This window comes from Somniosus microcephalus, chromosome 27 (assembly GCF_052327205.1).
Source record: "Somniosus microcephalus isolate GS21.2 chromosome 27, FLI_Smic_1.0, whole genome shotgun sequence".
NCBI lineage: Eukaryota > Metazoa > Chordata > Chondrichthyes > Squaliformes > Somniosidae > Somniosus > Somniosus microcephalus.
Genome location: NC_141013.1, coordinates 23,670,581 through 23,687,799, shown reverse-complemented (window position 1 = coordinate 23,687,799; position 17,219 = coordinate 23,670,581). Strand labels below are relative to the sequence as shown.

General features: G+C 40.0%; 1 protein-coding gene across 5 annotated transcripts in view; it reads right to left on the bottom strand.

Moving 5' to 3' along the window:
* Nucleotides 1-5,289: 5,289 nt before the first annotated feature.
* The window catches only part of sltm (SAFB-like, transcription modulator), a 52,482-nt gene continuing 40,552 nt past the window's right edge, over nt 5,290-17,219 (bottom strand). For 4 of the 5 annotated variants that reach the window (XM_085968700.1, XM_085968703.1, XM_085968702.1 and 1 more), the window contains 7 exons: nt 16,504-16,684; nt 14,220-14,344; nt 13,200-13,340; nt 12,345-12,731; nt 11,478-11,625; nt 10,932-11,098; nt 5,290-6,451 (listed from right to left, as the gene is read on the bottom strand). In XM_085968700.1, coding sequence (XP_085824826.1) covers nt 6,313-6,451; nt 10,932-11,098; nt 11,478-11,625; nt 12,345-12,731; nt 13,200-13,340; nt 14,220-14,344; nt 16,504-16,684 — 1,288 coding nt within the window. In that variant the 3' untranslated portion in view covers nt 5,290-6,312. The remainder of the gene's footprint in view (nt 6,452-10,931; nt 11,099-11,477; nt 11,626-12,344; nt 12,732-13,199; nt 13,341-14,219; nt 14,345-16,503; nt 16,685-17,219) is intronic. The other variant, XM_085968701.1, reaches the window with a different exon arrangement.

The window sequence follows — 17,219 nt, the reverse complement described above, 5'->3', positions numbered from 1 at the left end:
TTCCTGCTCTCGTTTCCTGAAGGTGCTGATTTTTGCTGCAGTATAATTCCACTGTCAACCTTCCAATACCTCAACATTCTTCATGTATGAACTTAGATTGAGTGGTGGTAGAGTTATTGTCATTGTTGAGCCTTGACCCTATCCACATGTGCATACTTTACAGGAGGGGAGACTGGATAGTGATGACTGGGAATCCTGTCTGTTTTTCCTCCTCCTGTCTCAGCCCAGACCTCCTACACCACTCTTCCAACCACATGTACAATTGCTTAATTTTCCATTGCCTCAAACATAATGCATGGCACATGTAGGTTTTCAAGAATACCCCAGGTCATGTTTTGTTAGCTTTTTAATTGGCTTAATTTCCTTGTACAAGATCCATTTCTGTATCTTACCAAAGTCCTTAGTTCCCACATTTACTATAGCCACTGGCTGCTCACCCAGTCCCCTCAAAAGTCTATGCTCCACGAGGCAACAGTTTTGGCCAGACATACTTGCCTATTTCCCAATCAATTACTCTTCCTTTTCTCACTGTCTTCCCCCCCACCCCCCCTAGGTTATATCATGTTCTGTGGTTCACACGGTCTCTGCCAACCTTTCCTTGAGAAACCTCCAGGGATTAATCCTCAACTAACCTCTCAGGTTCCAGACTGGAGGAGTTTGCTGGTATCAGCCGCAAAACCATTTTCCTCCTGGCTACACCTTCTGCTCCCTTTCTTCTTCCCATCATATGCTCTCCGATGTTCTTTCTGCAGCTTCTAATCCCAGTGTTAAAGATGAAGTCAGGTCGAAGTGGAATTGTAAATAGCTTATAGAAGAAATTATTAGCCTCAAGAATCTTGATTAATGTTTTTTAATGTCTCGGTTGTAGTTCCTCACTTGAGTGGGGGAATAGGATGGCAAGTGACCTGCAGGCTCCTTTTCCTGGCTCGGAAATGGTGTTGGTGAGGAGTAGAGTTCTGTATTTGCTTGCCATCATGCTTGTTTTATGTTTTTTATGATATAACTAACAGAGTAACATGTACAAATATTTGCAGCAACATTCCAGTCTCCTCTGTATGCAGGGATGCTCTGAATTTGGGTGGGAAACTGAGGATGTGGCCTCTTCCTAGTCAATACTATATGGTGTATATTTACACCATTTTACAAAAAAGACCTTGTTGCAGTAAAATAGTACGGGTTAGTGTACAGCTGTTCCGACAGTTAAAAGGCTTTGCATCACATAAAATAGTTGAATTTGACAGCAGAGGGAAGCCATTAGGCCCATCAAGCCTGTGTCTGTTCTGTGAAGCTTGCCACTTGGTCTCAATCCCTGCCCTTTAAATGTTTTCTTTATAGAATATGCAGTTAAGTCTTGAATTGTTGTCTTTGTTTTCTTTTGGAAAAGCACATCAATACCACCCCATGTGCGACCACTTTCATACATTTAAGATTACAAATACAGATCACAATGAGATGGGTCACCAAGTACAATTCATTGCAATAGTACCTTTTTGGTACTGAAGGAATAAACTGATTATTGTTGTGACACTATCTGATACAAGTTTGGAAAGCACGCTTAAAATTTTCTAAATATCTGAAGATGGCATCAGACGCGTGGGATTTTGATGCGGAACAGACCAGGTAATAAGAGAATAGAATGTTTTCATTTTGCATGCTCTTTCATGTGGAGTCAAATGTAATTTTAAAATATGGGATTATGGAAATAAAAACCTGACATACATTTGTTAGCCCTCCACCTCCCAAAATGTTTAGAAGAAAATTTTAAAAAATCTTGTCTTTACAAAAATGGTACAACTGGGCCTTTGTTGTTTCTGCAATTTCTAAAGCTTCCTGAGTGATCTGCAGACAAGTTTTATATTGTCAAATCAGCTTACTGATATTTAGGTCATATGCTTTAATACATTTAATTTTCTGTTTTATAATAGAAATTTATGGCAAAGGAGGCAGCCATTCAGCCCATCATTTCTGTGCTGGCTGAAAGCTATTTAGCCCAATGCCACTTTAAAATAGACATTTTCATTAAGTGGTATGTTACAAGCAATTTAATTGTTATTGTACATCAATTATCACTTCAAAAAGTCTGTGCTGCAGGAGCCTTAAACATTAAACACCGTTTAATCTGCAGCTGCTTCACCGCATTCAAATTAATTCTGAATTGACCCCTTGCTATTTTTCATTTCAGAGCATCTATTTTAAAAAAAATATATAAACAGACACTTGGTCTGGTACTATATATGAATTATCTAAGTCAGAAAGAATGTGGGTAGTTTGAGGTATAGTGCACAATATACACTGATTCTCCGATCTACCATCAATTTTCAACTGAATCTTAGTGAGACATTCTAGTGCTGCAATTGAAAGTAATTACTGCCAGGTAGCTTGGTAAACTCGGACAAATGTAAAGGAAGTCACTTCGATGCTGCTGTTCCACAATTCTCAGCAGCCATTTAAGGTTGAGATGGACACGGGTTGGTTGCTGCTTTCTTTACTGAGGGCGAGAGAGTGGGGTAGGACAGACAATGAGATAATTTCACTTGTAATTTCAGCTATACCATTGGATTCTGCCTCGTGTTTTAATTGTGAATCTCCAATCAGGAAGTAATCTTAAACATTTTACTGTATATGCAATAAGCATCAAAAGCATGGTTGGGGTGTCCAGGACTCAGGGATATAACCTAAAAATTACAGCTGGCCTTTCAGGTGTGAAGTTAGGAAACACTTTTACATGCAAAGGGAGACAGAAGTTTTGAACTCTTCTGCAAATGACAGTTGATGTGACATCAACTTTTAATCTGAAATTGATCGTTTTTTTGTTAACCTAAGGTATTAAGGGATATAGGGCAAAGTTGGTACATAGGTCACAGATCTGTTATGATCGCATTGAATGGTGAAACCAGCTCAATGGCCTCTTGTTCCTATGAATTGTACCACTGAATTACTAATCGAACAATTTAAAAGGATTCTACATGTTGCATGAAAATACAAGGTAAACATTAAAATGTCTTAATAGAATTGGCATTCCATTTTACAAAACCTTTGCAGAAATGTTAAATGGTTCCATTTTGTGTTGAGTTTAACTATGCTCAGTTCCTTTTGCCACTTAATGATTAAACCACTAGATGGTGCTAGTATGCTGATAATAGCAGCCGTGAGGGTGAATCAGCCATTTGGTGTAATTTCATTAAATGATCATTTTGAAGAGAGTTTAGGATCATTGTTTTGGGGGTGGGGAAAAGGGACTATTTAAATGAGATTTTCACCAAACAACTGCTCTGTAGCCCCATTTCTTTTATCTGGTCAGCAAAGGTACCCAACCCTGGGCCTATGGAAAGCAGAATGTATACATGTTGTCTTACTACAGCAGTAATTCTGATTTTTCATTTTCCAAGTAGATATGGAAACATAACTGCAGAGGCATCATATCCACCTTCCTCTGTTCACTTGTAAGGGTGCAAACACCTACCAAGTCATCCAGGTAATGACAATCTACTTTTAGGAAAGACAAATAAGTCAACAGAATTCTACACCTGATGGCTAAGTCTCAAGTTCTGAAGCAAATCCAAGAGATCTACACAGTATGAGGTTGTACCTAACCATATATATTAGGTTTGATCGGTTGTCAGTGTTACATTAATTAGTTGCAGTTTTGGTGGAGGGAGAAGGTAAAGATAGATTTGCTGCTGCTAGTCACTGATTATATCTCTTATTTAGATTTATAGGGTTATCAATGGGAGATTAATCAATTCCACCAGGGGTTTCACAATCACAATGCACCCATATGTAGGTGGGTCAATGTGATTCCATCTCCAACTGGGTGCATTCTATGGTTGTGAAACTGCCTGGTGGAAATAATCTTCCAGCCCCATACTACTTTATATGGGAACATCACCAGCTGCAAGTTCCCCTCCAAGTCACACACCATCCTCACTTGGAAATATATTGCCGTGCCTTCATCATTGCTGGGTCAAAATTGTGGAACTCCCTCGCTAACAGCAGTGTAGGTAGGTCTTCACATACTGCAGTGTTTCAAAAAGCCAATTAGGGATGAACAATAAATGTTGGCTTTGCCAGTGATGCCCACATTCTGTGAATGAATAAAACAAAAAATATCTTCAGCCCTCTCGTGAGATCAAGTATCAGGCTTTAAAAGTCTCGTGATCCTTCAGTGGAATGCAGTGACTGGGCAGGAGGGGTTGAGGAAGCAGGGCTGTGCCACCCTTTCTTTCTGGGCAAACATATCAGTCCCCAAGGACCCCTTACTACTTTTATATAACGCTGCATCAGGCAGTTGGCCTATTCCTATCCCATGACCTCTACCCCGCAAAAGGACAATAGCACTATTATGGGAACAGTATCCATGTTTCCTTCCAAGTCCACACCATCCCAACTTGGATGTACATTGACATTCCTTCATTGTTCTTGGATTAAAATCCTGGCATTCCAAGTACCATCACAAGGGCTGTCACTAATCCTGGTGGCTTCCCTTCACCTCCTCAAGGCAATTACTGCAGCCCACAGTCGCTGAACAAATTAAAAAGCATTCTCATACCCAATTCCTTGATTAGGGGGAATCCAAGTTCTGGCTTATTCAATCTGTTTCATTAATTCCACCCAACATCATTGTTAAGAGGCTAAATTTGAAGATGCCAATGCAAGTGCTCTCTTCCGCTACATGTTCAGATGCTTGGACTCATTGATCTGGAATGCTATTGGAACTTAACATCTCCAAAGTAACAGAACCTCGACAGTTGTACATGTGATGCAATTTAACACTTCTAAATTTAAGAACAAAATTTTCACTCGAGGATCACTTAAAACATAATCTGAGATGCATATACAGGAAACTTTTTTTATGCGGCACGGACGGGACCGACGTGGTGCCGGTTCATCAAAAATTCCAGATAACCGAACGCTATAGTAAAAGATAGGGAGAGCTGACAGCTCCGTATAAAGCAACAAACCCTGTTGCTTAGCAACTGTAGAACAATGGCCTCAAGTTTCAAGCATCTCTGTAGCTTAGCAACAGCTGCAGCCACACCCTTGCACAGCAACAGACGGAAGAAGGTAAATACAATATGAAATAAAACCTACTCCTGAATTTTGCCGGTTATTTAGGTGCTGGTAAATCGAAAGTTTCCTGTAATGCTTTAAATAGCCCAACAGAAACTCAATGATGTACACGAGATCGAATAACGATTTACTGTTTGTGAACCAAGATATTAAAAAAAACAGATGAAGTGGAGAAGGGGTGGTGGAAAAAAGGAGAAAGAAGTGACATTTAACTCCAAATAACTGTCATGAAGATTTATTCCAAAATGCAAGAATACATCTTCCCAGCATCAGAACCACATTTATACATGTGAACTTGCAAAGAACAACCTTTCTTTGAAAAAAAATTTCCCCAATATTTTAAACAGTTGCTGGTAAATGTAGAAAAGAATTAATTGTCAATAAATACAAGCACTATTTTGCAAAAGGGGGAACCCTCGTGCATGAATGTTCACTGGCTAGTGGTTACTGTAGAAAGGGTTAACTACATCACTACGGATAGGTGACATTTGTGTAATTCACTGCTATAAAACATTGTGAATAATCTAGTTGAGACTGTACAGTGGAGCCTCAGTTATGTGCTGCCATTATCTGCCTTCTCACTTATTCAGGAGATTGCAATTATAAGTTTTTGAATTAATTTTTCCAGATTTCTTGATTCAGCTGGTTAAGTAGGTAACTAGGTATCCAGTATTTGGTGGAATTTACTATCCGCACAGCTGATGTCAAGGAGGCAGGAGACTAATGGAATCAAGGCTGCCAGCATTCATTAAGAGTGTTCATTTTTTTTTTTTTTTATAAAACAAAGCTTGGGTGTTATCTTGGGCTAGGAGCTTGATTAGGCCATCCAAAAAGATACATTAGAAGCTAAAACCTCACTGTTCGACTAAGTATAAGGGACTTCCAAACATCTAGTTTCCATTATCCATGGGGAAAGATTCCCACCTACCCCCCACAACGGCAGATAATTGGGGTTCCACTGCCAAGTTCTCCAGTACAAGACATTTACACACAATCAGATTGAAAAAGCAATACCGGTTTATTTTACTTCATTTTCAATAGCTGTAGCGCTAAAGAAAAAAAAAACATTAGTAAGTCAGTCAGCCACAAAACCATTTTCTAAAAAAAAACACCAGACCTAATAACTTGTCTGTAGAACAGGAAAAACACTTGAAAAGATAGTTGGTTGTACAGATTACGTAAGACTACAGAGTACAGACAAATCTCAAAACAAAAAGACCAACTGCTACAAACATTTGTACATCAGAATCTTCGTGGAGCACCCCCTTTGAATGGCTTAAAACGAGCATCTCCTGATCCATGTATTCCCTTGGAGCCCGAGACACTGCCTCCTTGCATTGTGTTGTTGGTGATCTGCACAATTCTGTTTGCTACAGAAGGACTACAGTGGGTAATAAAAGAACAGTAAGACACTAGTGAAGAATTCTATTAGTGGCCAAAAAGCACAAGCTGCACCTATATCTTGGTACAGAAAATATTAAACTGAAGCAAAACAGGCAAAATGAAGCAAAACACAAAGAAAAAGTAACTTAGCAACGTAACATTTGTCACAACTATTTTCAAAAACTATGTTAACCAAAAATTAATGTTAGCGTGTAAACAGACTGAAGATAAAAATAAATCACTGTCTGTGGACCACTGTCAATCTGCAGGACATTTCTCTTATAAATTATGTTCTCATCCATAAAACTCCCAATTCCATAAGCTTTCAAATAGAAAGCAAAAGGAAGCATTAAAAAGTCATCGTCAGTACAGGAAACTTTGGTTTATCCGGAGGTTGTATGTCCGGAATACTCGATCTAACGGCAAAAATCAGGAGCCGTTTTTTTAGTTCTCGTTCTTTTTTTCCCTCCCCCAGTCAGGCACTGCAAGGTCTGTAGCTATAGCAACAGCTTCAGCCGACTCTTTAGAAGCTGTTGCTGAGCAACAGAGTGTTTGTTGTCAGATACGGAGATGAAAACCTCCGTATGCTTCAACATTAACTTTGTATGTCCGGCAGTTTTGATAGATCGGCAACACGCCGGTCCCGGATATCACAAAGTTTCCGGTATCTTTGAGGCCTCAAATTTATTCTGTACAGCAGGAACAGATGGCTGTGCCTCGACCTTTTGTAAAGCAAATTAAGTGTCACATTTGTGACATGGCTGGTCTTTAATTAGGTGCAATGCTACCGGTTGAAGCTTTGAATGTGGTGGTGTATGGCCAGTTTAAATGGCAGAAACATTACCTGCAAAATGTGATGGCGGATTAGTAAAAGGAGTAAAAGTGGAATTTATCTATTTGGTGGAAGGGCTGTGTCTTTGTCGCATCAAAATACAGTAGAGCCATATTCAGCTCTGTATTTTTAACTATAGAATCTAGGTTGAAATGCTTCCCATATTAATCGTGTGAAAGTCCTCCCTTTCCTGGTTGTAACCGTCTTACGTAAAATGAGTTTGGGTAGTTTCAGCTCAGGTCCTGGTAGATGGGTACCATAAGGCAAAACTGAACGAGACACCTATTGGGCACCACATTACAGGCAGAGGCCAACAAGACAGGTGTGAAATGAAAGCGTCATGAAGGAAAGCCATTCTGAAGTTGGAGCACAGTAAAGCGAACTTCAGTCTGTAGCACCTACATTATGCCTGACCTGGGAGTGCTTACTGCCAACACAGCACAATATTCCATTTCTCAGTGTGAATGCCCATTGTCTTGATCAGCATAAAATTCACTCAAAGTAGTGCTGTTGGTAGATGTGCACTACTTGCTCATGCTCATCACTATCTAGCAACCACTGCTAGGAATGACAGTAAATGTAGTCAAGGACAAGGTTTAACTTGGCCACAAATTTGGCATAGCAGTGGAAAGTTGGGATAAGGAGCAGAATATGCTTTACTTGAAATATTTCAACAGCCGCCTCAGGTGGCTGATCTGACTGGACACTATGAAGCACTGCTCTGCAGGCCAAAATATAAAAAGGGAGAAAATCAGTAACATTAAAAAAGACTCCTAATCACTGAGCATCTCCCAAACTGGTTGATCTATTGGGAACTGAGAAGACAGACAGCTGCATCAGCCCACTCCTCCATCCTCAGAAAAGGCTTCTCATTGTCCTCTATTTGGACTAAATTACTCTAAGTCCAAAAATATCTGTTCGAAGTGAAACAAGACTTCTTAAGAACCAAAAAACCCACAGATCCTTCAAACAAATAACTTTGTGAAGGGCCATGAGATCTTTGAGATCCCACTTTCAAAGCCATCGGCTGAACCTTTACATCCTTTCCAAAGGATGGCTGAATTATGTACTTATTGGACATTCTAAATAAATGAAGCCAAGGCACCAGGGCCCAGCTGGGGGCTCGAGTTCTTTAAATTTAATTCCAGAGTGCAAGTATCCTAGATCATTCAACACCTGCATTTTCAGGGTGAGAAATACATCAGATAATCCCAGGTCAAATTTGCTCCAGTTCCTTATCAGCACAAGGATTTGCGGAGACACCCGAACTTTATACAGTGTAACTTACAATGAAACGATCAACCGAATCAAACTGATTTGTGTTGGGAAAAAGCCAAACTTACCAAATCAAGCCATAGGTTGACCACAGGATTCCACATATCATATGGGACATAGAAGTTCACAGTATGCACAGATTATAAGAAAAGTGAAAGTCAAGTACAAAGGGTACTGATCAATGGGATGCAAAAAGGCTCCAAAGAACCTGCTTTCAAGTACTATATCTTTTCTTTCTATAATTAATTAATTTCAAATGCAGCAAGACAAATGTCCCAGGCGTACTGGGAGCCACAGGCCTTACAGGTAGTTGTGCAGGATTGGCAGGCAATCACTGGATCAATCGGGGTGCACAATAACGACCCCAATTATGATGTCAAGAGATAATGTCCTACATAAAGCATTTTATTTCTTGGAGCCATCATTCTTGTAATCAATGGGTAGAAGAATCAAAGCAGCACTTGAATGAGACAAGGCTCTGAGCTTTTCATATCATCTTTCAATTTAGCTCCTTGATTACTCAGCGTGTATTAGTGGTGTGATACTGAGGCCCAAAGTTTCACTTCCTGACTGTGCTTAGCCAATGTCAACTGGAGCAGCAAAAGGAGCACTATACAGTACTTGGCTCACAGAAGGGGAAACAAAAATATGGGTAACAGCTCTTGCTCATCTAGTGACTGTCAGTACAGTCAAGGACAAGATTTAGCTTGGCCACAAGTTTGGTAAAGTAGTGAATACTTAAATGACTAAAATTGGAAAGTCAAGGTAAGGAGCACAATATGCTTTACAGGAAATATTTCAATGTAGTAGGAAAAAAACCCAAAGAAAAACAGCAATTGACTGTAGCACCAACATTTAGTGTCCAAGTATTGGCATGCAAGTCAAACCCACAAACAACTCAGTTCCTGATGTCAACCATGCTGCTGTGTGGAGACTCCAGAGTATACTGCTGTCTATCCATCACCTTCATACCCCTCACACTCTGTCCTTCCATGCCCCACATCAATCATACAGACTGGTCTCAGATGATTTTCTATATGCTTGATCTGGTTTGTATCTCATCTGTTAAGTTATGAAAACTGAGCTCTCATCCTAATGCTCACAAGTAGACATCATGAACGGGATGCTTTAAGAGTCTGTACTAGCATTTCATAGGTGCTTAAGTCTTAATTAGATGAAAGGCACCAAATCATGGTTGGTGACTGTTGTGGGCTTCCTGCAATCTACACAAATTCAACAAGAATTTGGCATAAATTAAATTCCAGTGAAGAAATATACTGGAATGAAACTTGAGCCTACAGGTCTAGTACAAATCATAGCCATCAAAGTGTTGAAAGAAGAAAAGGGAAAATAATACATGAAAGAGAAAATCTGTCGCATGAAAGCCCTTTCCTGGGCCCTCTCTTCAGAGATGTAATGCTCACTGGCTATTGAATATGGAGAAGACCAAACTTAGAAAAACAATTTCATTCCTACCCAAATAAGTAGTGCAATTCAGGAGTCAGCCTATTTAGGTGTTCATAGACTGCTTAGATACCAACACAAATTATTTTTATATTACACCATTTACAAGCCATAAAAATGGAAACAGTCGATACGCATTGTGGCATGAGTCGAGCATGGTTTTAATGCACTGGAAACATTTTATTTTTAAATACAGGAAAGACACAAGTTTGAAGTAATTTTGCCAATATAGATACAATTATTGATATCCCCATAACATTTGACGATATGATTAAGCAAACTATTTTGATGGATTTGTATTCTTCGATGTTGAATTTATATTCTTTATTTGTGAACAAACCTTTTACTGGGAATAGCTAATAGGCATCACAAAAGTAACCATGCAGAAAAATATCTAGAAGCAACTAATATACTTAATTCAAATAGGCTTTCAGAAAGAATGAGCCTGTTTAATATAAAACCAGTCAGAAAATGTACAGGAAACTTTGGTTTATCCGGAGGTTAACTGTCCGGAATGCTCGAGCCACCGGCAAAATTCAGGAGTCGGTTCAGTAAGTTTTTTTTCTTTTCGTTGCTTTTCCCCCCCCCCCCACTAGTCAGGCTCTGCAAGGTCTAGCTAAAGCTGTTGCTTAGCTACAGAGACGCTTGCAAGCTACGGCCGACTGTTTAGAAGCTGTTGCTAAGGAACAGGGTTTGTTGCTAGATACGGAGCTCAAAAGCTCCGTATGTTTTAACATTAGCGCTGGTTTGTCCAGCAGTTTTGATGGGACGGCAACAGCTCGGTCCCGTCGGTGCCGGATAGCACAAAGTTTCCTGTAATACCATACAGAAAGAATTCTAGATTATTTACAATGCATGTTTTAAGTTACAGGCAATCAAAACAGCTGACAGAATGCAACTTTAGTACCTGGATGGTGGCATCATGCCAGGACCACGATTGTCACTCATTCGCCGCATGTCTTGATATCCACTGCCTTGAGAACTGGGCCCAGAATTCCAATTGTCCCGTGGTCCTCCTGCATCACGACCATGGCGTTCTACCACGACGTATCTGCTATCATGATAGTGAGATTGCTGGGAAGAGGTGGCAAAAAGTAAATACGGGCATAACCACACCACTTGAATTTCACTAATTAATTGCTACGTCACAAAATCAAACCCTTTAAATATCTACTGGTGGAAACTCAACTAATATTTAACATTTTCAAAAAAAAATACATTTCAAATAAAGCAACAACTGTCTTAGGTAGGCCTATATCTGCTAACATTTATACATGTCACAACAGCTATATAAATGCATGGTCACTTGAGGTTGTAAATAAGAAGCTATGATTAAAAGTTTATGTAATCAAGGGAAATTAAATAAGTTTTATAAATTGTCACATTTTAAGTGTTTATCACTATACCGCATTCGCCATCTACTAACTCCAACTAATTGCTCATCTCTACGTACCGGATTACTGCTGCCTCTGTCTCCTATTGCAGATCTTCCTCCATCTCGGCTACTATACCCAGCCATACTGCTGTGACTGCTCGGTGGCGCACTTCGTATATTCTGTCCGGATCTCTCTGGGCGTATCCGATCTCTCTCTCTTGAATTCCTAAATTGTCAAAAATTCATTACATTTACCCACTGATTGCTAAATGTTTACAAGTTAAATTACTTGCTTTCACGTTGAACACTGATCAATAATAATAGTAATAATCAGTTTGAAAAGGCCATCTCTTTTGTGTTACACAGTAAATGTATTCCACAAACCAGCCAACCAATGAAGGGTCAGAACAAATTGTAATCCAACGAACTAGTTTGCACTAGAATGCGACATGTTCAGCCTTGTAAATCTCTCACTCCCAGAGGGTCTTTCAGGCAATTCTATTTCTATAACTCTAATACAAATAGAAAAAAATGCTACATTCTGTAGCATTAATTTAATCCTATTTTTTAATTTTTTTTTTTTTTTTAAAGGAGTCAAAATGCATCAGGTTGAAAATTAATCTTTTCATAATGTCCTGCCATCTTTTGGTTTCTCTTACTAAGATGGTATTGATCCCACATAACATGGCATTCTCAACTAAATGTATTAATGAGTCCCAGTGAAAGTCACAATCCAAATATCGAAATTAAATCCTCATTTCTGTACTTTTTGAAATGACTAGACTAAAAGATGTTACGGCAAATGTCATTTTAAGGCGTCAAAATGAGCCCCACATGGTTTCTGCCCAGTACCAGCTGAACTTAAATGATGAAAAAGGAGTTCTAGAAATTCTTCACATACGCAATACAAACTGCAAGGATATGTTAGGAGAGATTCAATGTTACCTCAATTCACGTTTAGTAGAGCCCATACCACCACTAGGCTTCCAATCACTGGGTCTAGAAGTAGTATGACTTGGTCGACTGTGGTGGACTCCATGGTCACCCATCCTATCCCTGTCAGGAAAGCTTCTCGATGGGGATATTTTTTGTAGATGCTCATGCCCCCTGCTACCACTCGGCCGGTCCTGAATTGTTACAGTTCGACGGTCATCTCGATCCCTGATTTCTCTCCGCTCATTATTTCCATGAAGTTCACTTCTTTGTTGGGAAGTTGGTCTTCTAGAATCACTATATGGTTTTGGATATCTGTTATACCCAGTTTCCTCTCTGCGACTACTAGAACGATTCTTTTTTCCATCTCCTTGGTGGTTGTAACGATCCCCTCGTCTGCTTAAGTTTAGGGAATAACATCATTTATTAGCTTCATGAACCAGCCTTCGTAGTTCAGTAACATTTTGATCTCGGCATAAAGTACTGGCGTAACCCTTCAGCAAGTAAAGCAATTTATTGTGCCATTGCTGGAAACAGAATGGGTTGATTTTCCCTCAGTGGTCCTATCCTTTCCTGTAGGGATGTACATCCACTGCCAAAGAGAGATCAGGAACGCACTATGCCAAGGGCAGGCATGAACCCATGTTCAATGTACTAGTATGCCCACAAAATGTACTCCTGGCATTACTTTCAACAGATTCAATTTATATCTTTCATATACACCATGGCCCTTTTCAATTTTTGCAATTACTAATTCCTTCTTTCCAGTTTCAGCAGTTTTGTTCAACCAAGCATGCAGTAAAAAAATGTAGCAACATCAGGTCTCAATTGGTGCGGTCAACATCCAAAGGGAAAGGTAGCACTCACCTATCAAATGAAGACGGCACCCTGTGGTCAAAGTCATTGTAACGGTTTGGTTCTTGTCGACTGTAATCAGAATTGTGACTGAAACGGGCATCACTGTCAATGGCCCTCCGTTTATGGTCACTCCAATAGGGTTCATCGCGCCTAGAGGTTATGACATTTGCAGATTTTAATCATCTTTAGGATATTTTAGTTTTTGAACATTTCAAAAATTATTTTTGTCATCATCTGAACTCAAGTAAAGTTCAGATGGAAAAATCAATGAAGTCTCACTACAGCCACACAAGTAAATCCAATACTGATTTCCACATTTCAGGTTAACAAAAATTTGCTTTCTATGGCGGTGTAATTTAAAAAAAAAAATTACTTTTTAAAATTCAAATAAAACCTACAGCTTTTAGTTTATCTTATTCCAGAAAAAAACCCTTAATGAAGTATTAGATTTCTGCATTTGTATGGTACCTTTAAACATAGTAAAACATTACAAAATGCTTCACAAGAGGTGGGGGGGGGGGGGAGAGAAATAAAAGGGAAACGAGGAGGTCTGGATGTAAAAGAATGAAGCAGTGAGCTGGGATGTGGGGCTAAAGGAAGTTGCAGAGGTCGGGTAGAAAAGAGCTTTGGAGAGATTTATTGATGAAGCCAAGAATTTTGAGCTCAATGCATGGGGGGGGGGGGGGGGGGGCGCAAGACAACAATGGAGGTTGCAGAGGACAGAGGCGATAGGTAAGCAGATTTTACGACAAGATAGGATGTTGGTGGAAGAGTTCTGGATAAGTTGAACTTTGTTTACATTTAGAGTAACTGCGATTTCCACTGATACTTAACCCAGACAAGTTTGTAAAAGATAGTTAAGCTCACCAGGACAGAGCTACAAACCACAATCAGCAAAAGCTTACTCTCCAGTCATGCACGGATTGTGATCAGATTCATGCTTTTGTTGAGAACACAATGATTCTGTGTATGAATCCAATGAGCACGCTACAGATTACCCAGTCATACATTTGTAATTTACAGACATACCTGTTATCTACATCATGTGGCCTTTTTAAAGAATTTCTTCTTTCTTGTTCATAGCGGAGCTGCTCCTGTTGCCGACGAAGCTCTTCACGTTCACGGGCAATGCGCTCCATTTCTTTACGCCGCTCCTGAAGCATTGAATTGGTACAAGTGTGAGTTTCATTTTTTTTTGAACCATGACTCTTGGTTGTCTAGTCAGTACACTATCAGCCAACAGGAGGCACATTGTATGGAACAGGATGAACTTCCCGTCTCGCCACCTGAGGAACAATATGCTTTGGTCCAACAGGGGACTCGGCGTACCATGGTGCAATTGACAACTGTGCTTCAAGCCTCATAGCTGAAAGGCTGTCCAACAGTACATTAACACAAAAGACAATTTCAATGAAGAGTCTCGCCAAGATTTCCCCAGCCAACAGTCATTATTTAACCATTATAAAAATATAAAATGCTGGAAATACTCAATAAATGCCAAAAGGGATGGTGCAAGGAAAAAGGAAGTGGTAACGGGATCAGTAAAGAAACAAAAGGGGCTAGAGGTGCTGTAAATGACAATAGAATCATGACCAGCAGTTGCTGTCCAAAAAAAAAATGGGAGCAGTGGTTAGGATCTGAAATTGTTGAACTCAGTGTCGAGTTGAGATGGCTGGAAAGTGCCTAATCCAAAGATGAGGTGCTGTTCCTCAACCTTCCGCTGAGCTTCATTGGAACAGTATATGAGGCCAAGAAGAGGGATCAGAGAATTAAAATGACAAGCAAAATTCTCCGCCTCACTCCCACCTATCTGTCCTTAATCTCTGCTGCCTTCCAGCCCATCACAGATCTTCCCTTTTGTTCTTGCCTCCCTCCACCCCCTTTCCTTGCTTCTGTACTTGCTTAAAAACTGTTACGTCTCGAACTTTTCCCCGTTCTGATGAAAGGTCATCGACCTGAAACGTTAACTCTGTTTCTCTCTCCACAGATGCTGCCCGACCTGCTGAGTATTTCTAGCATTTTCTGTATTTATTCCAGATTTCCAGCATCTGCAATATTTTGCTTTTGTATCATTATTTAACTATTGCCCCAATCCCATTCATCAGTTTAATTAGCACTTAAAAATTAGAATTCTCAGTTTCGATGCACCCAATACTGTAGTTTGGAAATTGTTCGAAAATTCAACTGATAACCAAACTTTATTTGCAATATTTAATCATGCAAATTGTGCGACCAAATTAGATTCAACTGCAAAACATCAATTTACTTAGAACCCGAGTTACAAGTTCAGTCTTAACGTCTCATTGAAAGGTGGCACCTCTGACAGTGCAGCATTAACTCAGTGCTGCACCCAGCATTGAATTTCAGATGTAAATGAACCCCTCCTCCGCCCACCAAACCAAAAAAAAAAAAAATCTATAAACTAAAAACCCACCAACTTAGGATCAATAAACTGAAGGTCCAGACCTGAATCTACAAGGATCAGTTTGCTGACAAGTTAAATTTATGAGTGAGACGTTGCATTTGAGATTAACTTGCGCCACAGAGTGAGAGGTGTGAGTCAGCACCCACAATCCCCTTTCACTGAGTTTCCTATCTTAACCTTGCCATTGTAATAAAGTGCCAACTCGAAGCCAGGCACATCCCATTGTGTCAAGAAGCAAAAATAAAAAAATGCACTTGTGGTAAACCACTGTTTGTATTCCTGTTTGTATTCCACTGTGTACATGCCTGGACATGCCTCGGCTGACTCCTCCCACAGGTCCTAGTATAAAGGTGACTGCTCCCCAGCCCTTAGTATCATGGACCGGTCGACCACGCGAGGCAGACCTCAATTCTGTTGTTAATAAAAGCCTTTAGTTACTCTTCTAACTCTCAGTCTTTTATGAGTAATTGATAGCGCATCAGCACTAAAGAGAATTCAAGTTCATAAACACAGTTTCGTGATCAATTTCAGAAGAACACAGAAATCTGGAAACAGGTTGTTTACACAAGTAAGTGCACAAAGCTGGAAGACCAAGAAGCAATGGGAGGAAACTTTCTGCTGCCAGCTTCTCATTGGAGGAAGAAAAAAAAATTAATTGACTGTGGAAGAATCTCTCCCACGAAGGTCAAGCACCATCTCTTGACAACCTATCCAAGGACCAACACAGTTAGTGTGTCTGCAGGCCACGCTAACCGGTCTTTCCAAAAACACCTTTTATCTCGGCTCGGGATGAGCAGAGAGTGATTAGGAGGAAAAGTACGAATATAGAATCGAGTGTTCGCGGAGATGAGAGTCTCCTCTGAAGAGCTTTGTGGAGAACCTGTTCACCTGTTCTATACGTATGCGTTCTCTTTCTAGTCGTTCCCGTTCCATTCTTTCCCTCTCAAGCTTCTGTTTTTCAATTTCCAACCGCTCTCTCTCTCGTTGCAAGCGATCACGTTCTTCACGCTCACGGATCATGCGAATGCGCTCCCGCTCACGACGCTGCCTTTCTGCTATTTCTCGTCGCCTAGTTTAAAAAAAAATTATATATGTTTGCCTACACGTGGCACACACAGCAGACATCTTAAGCCAAGCAAAATGGAAATTTTTTAATTTGCGTAGTGTACAAAAGCAATATGCTAGCATCAAGTAGCCTGGTAATTACTAAATAAATAGTTTATGTGCTGTAGGCAAGAATTTAAAACCTCAGTTTTTTTGAATTCTTCAATAGGAAAAAAAATTGCCTAGTACCATGAGAAGATTTCAGTGCAAAAACTGGAAAAGAACAGGAAGAAAGTGTGAGGAAATCAGTGTGGCCATCTCTCAAGTTCAAATCCAAACAAGATTGAGGGGCAGAAAGTGCCCTCCCTCAGCCTCCAATATAGAGAGATTAAAAAAGGCTTGCATTTATATAGCACCATCACAACCTCAGGAGGTCCCAAAGCACTATTACAGCCAATGAAGTACCTTTTGAAGTGTAGTCACTGTTGTAATAGGAAACACAGCAGCCAATTTGCGCACAGCAAGGTCCCACAAACAGCAATGTGATGAGCAGATAATTT